General features: G+C 35.7%; 1 protein-coding gene across 1 annotated transcript in view; it reads right to left on the reverse strand.

Annotated features, from left to right (window-relative positions):
* LOC107729598 (chloride channel protein 2-like) overlaps positions 1-11,071 on the reverse strand; it is a 69,227-nt gene that overhangs the window by 42,240 nt on the left and 15,916 nt on the right. Inside the window, exon 2 of the mRNA XM_016540179.1 lies at positions 3,956-4,109. Within this exon, the coding sequence (XP_016395665.1) occupies positions 3,956-4,109 (154 nt within the window). The remainder of the gene's footprint in view (positions 1-3,955; positions 4,110-11,071) is intronic.

An 11,071-nucleotide genomic window follows, 5' to 3' on the forward strand; every position in this document is an offset into this window, starting at 1 on the left:
GTTTGTGTGTGTGTGTGTGTGCGAGAGTGTATTTCTTTGGAGGTGTGTTTTTGCTTGTGTGTGTGTGTTCATTTTCTTGAGTGCTACTGCAGTCCATTAAACTCCATAACACCGTTTCTGAAGTCATTTTTAAAACATTAATTCCTTATTCTTCTCATGAACAACAGGTCTGGAAAAGCATCTCCGTCACCCTCTGCATCCATAACACAAACACACGGATGCTGTTAGTATCCACGGCAACCTCAATAAGAGCCAATGATGACTCACCAAATGATGGAGCGAGAGCAGTGAGTCTGAGCGTGTACGAGACGGAGTGTGGACGTGTCTTCAAACACACATAATGCTCTTAAAATCACTTCTAAAGCAATGTTTCCAGACGTCTATAATTTCAGCCACCAACTTTAGACAAAAAAAGAGACATGAAAGCATGTTACACACACACACACACACACACACCGAGACGTGTGTGAGAAGCGGAACTTATAAATGTCTTGTTTATACACAATATGCAGATGTAATGAGGGTGAAGCGTTTATGTAAATGTGTGTGTGTATCACTGCTGGCTTCTGTTTTATAACTCCACTCCATCAAAACAAAGTCATTTGCTTGCATTTCTCTCTCTCTCTTCTTCATTTAACCCCTCGTTTTCTGTTCAAAGAACTAAAATTACCTTCTGTTAGCCCATCCGGATTCACTTATGAGCAGCCAAGAGCCAAATGCAGTGTTTCTTACAGAAACTTTTGGGATGTGATATTTACTATTTTTCAAAGCGACAATTGCGAAAAACAAGTGTGGAAATTGACAAACTCGTTCGACCTTTGCTGAAACACTTATGTTTACTCAAATTTTTCTTAAGCGGTTATTTAGTGTAAAAAAAAATAAACATTTTAAGTTGTAAATAAATTACAAATTATTGGAGTATGTTTTACACTAAAACACTATTTCAATATTTTTTACTTAAAAATGTAATTAAATGTGTCACTTGCCATTTTTTTTTGTGAAATTTTATAACAATTTTTGAGAAAATTGTTTCAAAGTAAGTCACTTTCAGTGTAGGTGAGGAAACGGTTTAATACCTTTCTGTAGTTAAAATTTAAATACTTTTAAAGATGTTTAATTACAGTGAAGCTGTTTATAATTTAAAGACATTAAATCACATTAAATCGGTATCTTCTTAATAAAAAAACTACACTATTTAAAAAGGGTCATGCTACTGATAAATGTAGTTATTATATTACTTATTTAGTTATTATTACTAAATAAGTTACTCCTCAAAATTGTTTATGTATTTCCAGTACTGTATATGATAAAAATCAATCAATCAATAAGAGTACACACACTTTAAAGAATAGCATGTTATATATCAATCTATATCTGTTAACTGTTACATATTTATTACATAGTTAAAATTTTTATAGCTTTAAAGAAGTTTAAATTATAAGTTATAAACAGCTTCACTGTAATTAAAGTCATTAAATCACAGATTTATTCTCAGATTAAAAATAGTAAAAAAAAAATAAAATAAAAAAAAGCTAATTTTGCTCTGTGTATAACTTCCATTAAAAACCCAAACAAATGTATCACCAAAAAATAAAAAAATAAAAAATGAGGGTGATGATTAGGACTAATTTGCATTAACAACAAAAAAAAATGTATATAATAGAAGGTAAAACAAGCAACATTGTTTAATTAAATGTCAATGCAAAATGTATGACAAATTATTGAACAATTAACATAAAAAATTGAAATATGAATAACTCAGATTGTTGAATAAGTGCACTTAGTTATTGCATTTGTTATAATAAAGCACTATGTGTATCTTCCGAATGGAAAAACTACACTATTTAAAAAGGGTCATGCTACAATAAATATAATCATTATAGCTCTTATTCAGTTATTATTATACTACTTTTTATTTAGCTACTCTTCAAAATTGTTCATGTATATGACAAAAACCAAAAACATCAGAATATTAGAAAAATAAATATGAGTACACACTTTAAAGAATAGCATAAATGGATCAAAGATGGTAGCGCTGTTTAACTGATGAGTATTTAGTTTGTGTTTAGCACATTCGTTAGCAGTGATGAGTTGAACAACAAATTATTTATTGGTTTAAATGAGTACATTTAGATTGTATTTTTACCAGAAAAAAAGTCCGGCGGTGATGATTCCAGGGCATATGGAAACCCTGAGAACAAACCACAGACAGACAGTCTGAGGAAAAGTGTGTTTGTGGAGAGAAAATGTGCCAAAAAAATAAGAGAGAGCTGGCAAGAGACACATCCAGAGATTAGAGAACAGATCAGCTTGTTATTAACAAAACACACACACACTCAAACGCACTCACACACGCACTCACTCACACACACACTCACACACACGGCACTCACACACGCACAAACACACGCACAAACACACACACACACACACACGCGCACTGGTCTAAACTGAAGTCTATTGTCTGACAGTTAGAGGTTAATGAAGAGGAAAGAGAGGCTGCTGAAGTAACTAGTCCACTCGTCTCTGAGGTTGTCATGGAGAGTTCGCTGTAGTGATGATGTCACACACAAAGTGACAATTTAATCTATTTAGTGCTTCGCTGTTGCCATGACAACAACAAACCGGCATCCATCCACCTGATGAGAGCTTCAGTGAGCAACCTGTAACCATGGTGACCTGTGGCACGACACGGATCTCCTGCTGACATCACATCTGCTACAGGAAGAGTGTGTGTGTGTGTGTGTGTGTGTGTGTGTAAGACAGAGAGTGTGTGTGTGTGTGTGTGAGTGTGTGAGTGTGAGTGTGAGTGTGAGTGTGTGTGTGTGTGTGTGTGTGTGATTGATTGAGAGTGTGTGTTTGTGTGTGTGTACTTGTTTATGCTACATTGTAAGTCCCCACAAGGATAGTAAAACCTGTAATTTTTGATATTGTGGGAACGGCCTGCAATCCCCACGAGGGGGAAAAAAAAATATTAAAAATAGTAAATGATGTTTATCTGAAAGTGTGTGAGAGAGAGAGAGAGAGTGTGTGTTCTCGCTCAGCTCTTTCTTCAGTCAGCTGTCAGGTTCTCAGTGGAACGATGGCGCCCTCATCAGGACAAACACTGACACTACAGCTACACACCATCTTACAAAAATCTTTAGTATCGAGTATGAAATACTTCCAGGACCAGGATTTGAGAGGTTTAAACATTCTTGAAAAAAAAAAAAAGAGAAATATTTTACCAAGCTCTGGTTTAAGTTTGAGGATGATTCTGACAAAACTTTATTATCTACATGCTCTTTCATGCTAAATTAAATTTCTTTACAGATTGTTTTGCATTGCAATATTATTATATTTTTCTAAAATACTTATTACAATTGAAAAAGTGCCCAGACATTTTTTTAATTACTATTATTCCCACTGGTGATTGTCATTACATTTATTAATTATTTACTCATTACTGTAGAGTAAAAAAGATACTGTAACAACTATAATTTAAAAATACACATCAGTTTCCACTAGTAATAATAACTTAACCATGGTACATTTTTGTTGCATAATTTTTGACAATTAAAAGCAAGAAAGAATAGGTTTGTTTTAAATCAAATCAAAGAAAGTCAGAGAGAAATGGCATGCAAAGTTGTTTATGTCCAATAAAGGGCGCAATGTTCACATGAAACCCCAGAGTAAATGACGTTAATAAATGAATCGATACTTTCACCTATCAATATACACAAACCTAACGCTGCAAAGATCATATCTCGTATTAAATCCGTCTGAAACGTTCTCTCATCATACAGCTGCTGGTTTCTCATTAGAGAAAGACACAGTCTCAAATATTCTGTTTCTGAAGCCAAATTATTATTATTATTATCATTGAGACAGATGGCATCTTGAGTTGATGCAGGGCACTGCTTGTAAAGCCTAAGATCCACTAAGAAGCTGCAGTGTAATGTTGGGACGGACTTACTTCGACACCGGACACATCGTCCCTTCTCGTACTCCAGGAGTTTGAGCGGAGGACTGCGTTCAGAAACAGAGCGCCGGTGACGACCATCCTCTCGAATCCGAGCGGCCTCTTCTTTAGCGTAAACACCCAGCTCCTGAGTGTAACGCCCATACATCTACAGACAGAGAGAGCACACTATAAACCCATGCACACTACAATACCATGCTAAACACAAATACAGGCACTGTCATTACTGAAAGATCATAAACTAATATAGGATCTCACACACACTTCCCTATATAATCATATATATATTAGTGCTGTCAAACGATTAATCGCATCCAAAATACAAGTTTTTGTGTACATAATATATGTGTGTGTACTGTGTATATTTATTATGTATATTTAAATACAAACACATGCATGTATACAGTATATTTAAGAAAAATATGTTATGTTTATATATTAAATATATTTATGTCTAATATAAGAATATAAATATATAAATGTATATACATGAAAATATCGATAATTTCTATAATTATACCGTAATAAGTTAATGTGCGTGACGTGTACACTTTGTTCTGCTGATTTCGCATCTTTCGCTGAGGTTTTATTTAGATGATTGCCTCTAGAGCTATAAATTTCCACACACACCCAAAAGGCTAAAGGTCAAAGGTCAGTTATATTAGTCTTCTTCAGTACGATGATTTTTTGTTCCTCCCTCTCTCTCTCTCTCACACACACACTCACACACACACACACACACTGTGTGTGTGTGTGTGTGTGTTGCTCTGTCAGCATTCCATACGGGAGACAGGAAGTGTTTTCCCAGAATTCCCTGCCCTGCTGAAAAGTCCAGCTCAAACCAGCTTAAGGTGGAGGCTGATGTTTGGAAGACTGTGGCTGGTTTCTAAAAGGTTATTAACTGATCAACCAGCTGCTTTAAAGCCCTGCAGCTCACAATAACTAAAACTGCTCAAGATGTTTTGAAACACAGTAGCTGGTTGATCGCTGGTCTGGATTAGGGTTTGGGTCAGTAAGATTTTATGTTTGTGAAAGAAATCTCTTCTGCTCACCAGGGCTGCATTTATTTGATCTATAATACAGTAAAAATACTGATATATTTTTAGAATCTAAAATATCTGTTTTCTATGTGAATATCTGTTAAACTGTAATTTATTTCTGTGATGCGCAGCTGTATTTTCAGCATCATTACTCCAGTCTTCAGTGTCACATGATCTTCAGAAATCATTCTAATATGCTGATTTGCTGCTCAAGAAACATTTCTGATTATTATCAATGTTGAAAACAGTTGTGCTGCACGAAATTTATGTGGAAACTGTGATACATTTTATTTTTCAGGACTCACAGATGAATAGAAAGTTCAAAAGAACAGCATTTATTTGAAATAAAAATCTACTGTAACATTATAAATGTCTTTACTGTCACTTTTGAGCAATTTAATGCATCCTTAATAAAGGTATTAATTTCTTATTGACCACAAACTTCTGAACAGATTCAGATCGGATACAAACACATCATTAATCAGTTGCTCTTGGATCACAGGTAGATTAATTCCACTGTTTACTGTCGTGAAGAGAGAAACAAACACAGAAAGCTGGCGGATCCGGGTTTGTGTTTCTGTTGATTCGTAAAGGGTTCGCGAGGTCACATGACCCACATCAAGCTGGATGTTAACTAAAACCCTTCAAAACAGGAGTTATGACGGCACGGACCGAAATACAGACGCAAAAATAAATCCAAACAAACATGCAGCAACAACAAAGCCCCCGAGAAGTGCAAAGCTATGATTATAGTGTGTATTTGTGTGCAGCTATGTGTTTGAAGCGACGCTAATTGCAGCCGGGGGCAATATTTATAACCAAAACACCACCACAACAACTGCAGTAACAACTGCACGAGAGAGACTAGAAAACACAGTATTCTTACTGTTCTCACTGAATGCTTGGTTTATTCCGTTTTATTGTATATTGTAAAAACAGTATACATTTATATAACATACTTTTAAATGCATACATTCATGAATTATGATCAAATTAAATAATTTGAAAACTTAAGCTTAACTTAAATTACTACTCATAGGGCCAGTTTTACTAACAGCTTGCGCCAGCACAACCCATCTTTTGGCGTTAAAATAGTACAGTCCGGATTTACTAAAGACGCGCAGTGACGAATTAGCGCTGAAAAAGCGTTATTATTGCGCCTGATCTTATTGAATATGCATTTGTTGGAGTTTCCCTTCAGATGCAAAAATTATGGGAGGAGAGCATTCAAATGAATCACTCAACGCAATTTACTAACATTTGCGCTTGTCAGATTACTGGTATTTGTGCCATTATTTTACGCCCAAATAAAGCATGTCTTAAAGGAGACATATTATGCCCCTTTTTACAATATGTAATATAAGTCTCAGGTGTCCCCAGAATGTGTCTGTGAAGTTTCAGCTCAAAATACTCAACAGATATATCATTTTGAAACTGCCTATTTTGAGTGGAAGCAGAAGCACACTGTTTTTCGTGCCTGTGTCTTTAAATGCAAATGAGCAGAAAAAGGCTTCCCAAAACAAAGTTACTGGGTTAATCTTTCTCACGTTTCCTTGATTGGTAGATGCACCGGGGACCTGATTATAGCACTTAAAACCTGGAAAAGTCAGATTTTCATGATATGTCACCTTTAAACTATTTTGGCTGCAATTATTGTTGCTAGGAGAGGCACCACAGAGAACAAAGAGTACGTGGTAGAAGGGAGAGAATTTATTAATTTACATATTAATTTATTTTGAATGCCAGAAGAACACATTATGCGAACATATTGTTTGCCAAGTCATGTTATTTTTAATTTGCTTCAGGAAATAAAAGACAGCTTGGAACCCTCAACTAGGAGTCAGTCAATACCAGGGCCTGTATTCATTAAAGATCTTAGTGCTAAGAGTTGCTCCTAGTAACAAAATCCTAAGAAAATTCTTAGAAATGTGGGTGTTTCCTCCTAAAATTAAAGAAAAGATCCTAGTAAAGAAAAAGTCATTCAGAACGCATCTTAACCCTTAAAAGAGGTCTTAAGGTCCATAATTGTTAGGAGTACAGATGAGGACTTTTAAGAGGCTTGAGAGTTTCTTTAGCAGTGGAGAAAATGGACGAAACATGAAGAGGGAGAAGAAATGTGTTGCACAATTCATGACAGTGAGTTAATAAGACGCTACACATTAGATCGTGTTTGTGGCTGATTTATTATAGACACGCTAACATCTCCGACACCGCGCAGAAATGCCATACCGCCAGAAATGGAAGAAAATATATTTGTAAATATGTAAATAATGCAACTATGCAGCAGTGATGATTTGGGTCTGTCACAACCTTCTATAAGCAAATTGATCACGCAAACAATCACAGCACTTTCAGAACCTTATTGTGTCGCTGTTCATTTCCTATAAAAGAAAGAGTGAAAAGAGAAAATATAGAAGAGAAACAAACAGAGATGGACACATGTAGGGAGAGAGAGAAAGGCAGAAGTAAAGCAGCGAGAGAGAGAGAGATGTTTGGCCGAGTAACAGTAGGTTTATTCATCCTGCAGTGTGAGAAGAATTTCAATTTTTCAGCGAGTGGGAGAAACGAACAAAGCCAGAGAGAAGAACGACAGCAGCAGGAAAGAGATGTCAGAGCAACCCCTAAACACAAAGACTGAAACACAACCTCTCTCTCTTTTCTCATGTACTTCAGCATGTGCTGTTGTGTAATTCCTCACATCACCATCGGGAGCGCTGTAGAGCGCCGTCAGTTCACAAAACTTACATTATTTAAAGGTGACATATCATGAAAATCTGACTTTTCCAGGTTTTAAGTGCTATAATCAGGTCCCCGGTGCATCTACCAACTAATGAAACATGAGAAAGATTAACCCAGTAACTTTGTTTTGGGAAGCCTTTTTCTGCAAGCGTCTGAGAAAACCAGCGCGTCTGATTTCGCTCCCTTGGTGACGTGGCAAAGGGATCTCATTATAATATTACCGCCCCTTAATCTGTACGTTTCGCCGTCATTGTGTTTTCACAAGCCACAACGGTGTACCAGCTCTAATGCCATGGTGAAAGTTTGAGCAAAATTCCACAGAATATATAAATACAGACAAATACATTTAGACCACTTAACTTAATGATTGCTATCGGGATGTGAAGAGACTTTCAACCAGCATAACAAAAAATGTTTCTGAAGACAATCACCTATTGCACCTTTAATTTACAAAAAATTAAGCTAAACTAAAATGAAAACTGAAAAGATAAAAATAAAAGCTAAATCAAAATATTAAAACTTATTTCAGTCAGTTGCCAAAGCAATGTGTCAATTTCTGTATTTAGTTTAAACCAAAAAGTACTAAAATTACTAAAATAAACTAAATAGTACTAAATTTTAGTACTAAAAAGCACTTAAATACTGAAATAAATAAAAACTAAAACTAAGATTGAAATAAAAATCTATTAAACCTAAATAGTATTATATATATATATATATATATACAAAAATGTACTATTGGGTACAAATAGTTTTTATTTATTCATTAATTGGTCATTTAATTGAATATTAATATAATTAATTGAAATCGGTCCTTGTGTCTATGGTACAGGAAACTGCAGAATGACAGTACCTTATTAGGATTGTATGTGGAAATGACAGTCCAAATTAGTTATTATGTGACGAGAATACGCTCTTACCAATGCACTAGGCTTAGATGTCTTATTGTTATTAATGAATGATTTTTCAAGCTGTTGTGGAGAGTGCAAAAAGCACTAAAATTAATTAAATTTAAAAAACTTAATTAAAAATTAAGCTAAAATTCAAATTAAAATAATAATAATTTCAGTTAGATGCCAGAGGAACAGGTTTAATTTTTTATTTAGTTTAAGTTGAAGCACTAAAATGACTAAAACTGACAGTTTAAATATAAATATGACATGCTATATATAATATAAATATATTTAAATATGACAATTTAAAATAAATTAACCCTAAATAGTAATATTAAAAAAATAACAAAAATGACAAAAGTATTCAACAAAATGACTCACATTTAAGCTAAAATTGAAATGAAAACTTTAAATGTAAAAAATGGCATTAAAATATTATTAAAGGGGTCATATGATGTGATTTCAAGTTTTCCTATCTCTTTGGAGTGTTACAAGCTGATTGTGCATAGATAAGATCCCTGAAGTTGCAAAGACTAAAGTCTCAAAAAATAATATATAAACAACACTAAAATAACATTAATACATAAAGAGTTCATTATTTCATTTCAGCTGCATTTTATTAATTTTATTTAGCAAGTTAAAACAATTGTTCTCAATTCATTTGAGAAAAAGAATGCAATATGTTTTGGTCAAATAAAAAACGTGGGAAAACTCTAGTTATTCGGTCCTGATGGAGAGTGAGACAGAGTGTCAGAATTGTGTTCACAGTGTGAAACCAACAGCTGCATCCATCATCCATCCATCTCTCTGTGTGTGTGTGTGTGTGTGTGTGTGTATGTGTGTGTGTGTGTGTGTGACAGAGCGAGAGAGAGAGAGAAAGAGAGGAGACAGAGGTGTTTGTGGTCTGGCTCTGTGGGCGATCGAACACAAAGTGAGCTGTTTCTTCTGCACGTGCTCAGATGCATCACTGTGTCACCATTCAGTCACCATTCAAACACACACACACACACACACACACACACACACACACAGAGGGAGTCTGTCCTAAAGCGTGTGTGTTCTCCTGCAGTGAATGGCACAGTACATCATGTCCAGGGTGAGTATTACAGCTGTGACAATACTGCCACAATGTGTGTGTGAAACAACAGAGAAACACAAGAAAAGGGAAAACGCAGAAATTCAATGAGTGACGCAGAGAAACATGATATCTCATCCAATGAAATGCAATAGCATATATTCAAGTCTGGCATTGGTCATTTAAAGGTATAGTTCACCTAAAAATAAAAATTATGTCATCATTTGTAAGATATTTTGAAGAATGTTGAAACCAAACGGTTTTGGGCCCCATTGACCTCCATTGTATCGGAGCCGACAGGAAACATATATGTAGTACAGTTAGATGTGGAAAGTAACGAATTACATTTACTCGCGTTACTGTAATTGAGTAGCTTTTTTGTGTACTTCTACTTTTTAAAGTATTTTTTTAAATCTGTAATTTTACTTTTACTTAAGTACATTTTATTTGAAGTATTGTACTTCGCTACATTTTAAAACACATTAATTACGGAGTAAAAAAAAAACTAAACGCTCCCTGGAAACTAATGCAGTAAATAATGGGCAGGAGAGCAAACTGGCGCTAAAATCACAAGAAAGATGCAGACGGACAAGACAGGCGTTATGGTGCAGACCCAGCTGAAAACAAAACCCCGTCGTATTCTGCTGAAGTTCAACTCGAAGGAAATGAAGTGAACCCTTGGCCATCTTTAAGCTCTATGCAGTGTAAGCTGTGTTTGCCCAGGGAGACCAAACTAGCAGCTTATAAAATCTCGACATCAACCCTTCGCAAGCATGTAGAGGTAAGCTAAATACTTGCATCGTTGCATTGGTGGTTAAAATGAAGCTTTGACAGTTTAGCAAAAGGTTTTACACAAATTAGCCAAAAAGACAGTGGTGCAGGGTGTGCGATATATATATCGTCTGCGAGAATATCGTAATTGTTGTTTTAACCGGTGTTGGGCCGATAGCCGATGCCATCGTCGATGGCTGATAGACATCACGATGTTGAGACGGCATCATGATCCCCCCCCCTCCTTGATTGCTTTATAGTTTCACTTTTGAGATTCGCGATCGCACGTACTATTTATACTATGGAGCGGCAGTACTACTTACCACACATTTTACAAGATTATATGTTTGTCAGTGGTACTGAGGATCTGCAAATCATTCGCCATCGTCCTCAGTCATCTCTCCTTACACTGTGTCTACACTGGACGCGACAGTTGTCGTGTCGTGCCGCGCAGCATCAGCTAAAGACTGTCTACACTGGACGCGACAAAGCGACCGCTGAAAATCATTTGAAATTTGTGTCAGCACGTCATAAATAGAACGCAGCAGCAGTTTACTGTCGGGGGATTTGTCGTGTCACGCCGCGCGACAGC

The sequence above is a fragment of the Sinocyclocheilus rhinocerous genome, unplaced genomic scaffold, assembly GCF_001515625.1.
Source record: "Sinocyclocheilus rhinocerous isolate Xijiao unplaced genomic scaffold, SAMN03320098_v1.1 scaffold1719, whole genome shotgun sequence".
NCBI classification, from domain to species: domain Eukaryota; kingdom Metazoa; phylum Chordata; class Actinopteri; order Cypriniformes; family Cyprinidae; genus Sinocyclocheilus; species Sinocyclocheilus rhinocerous.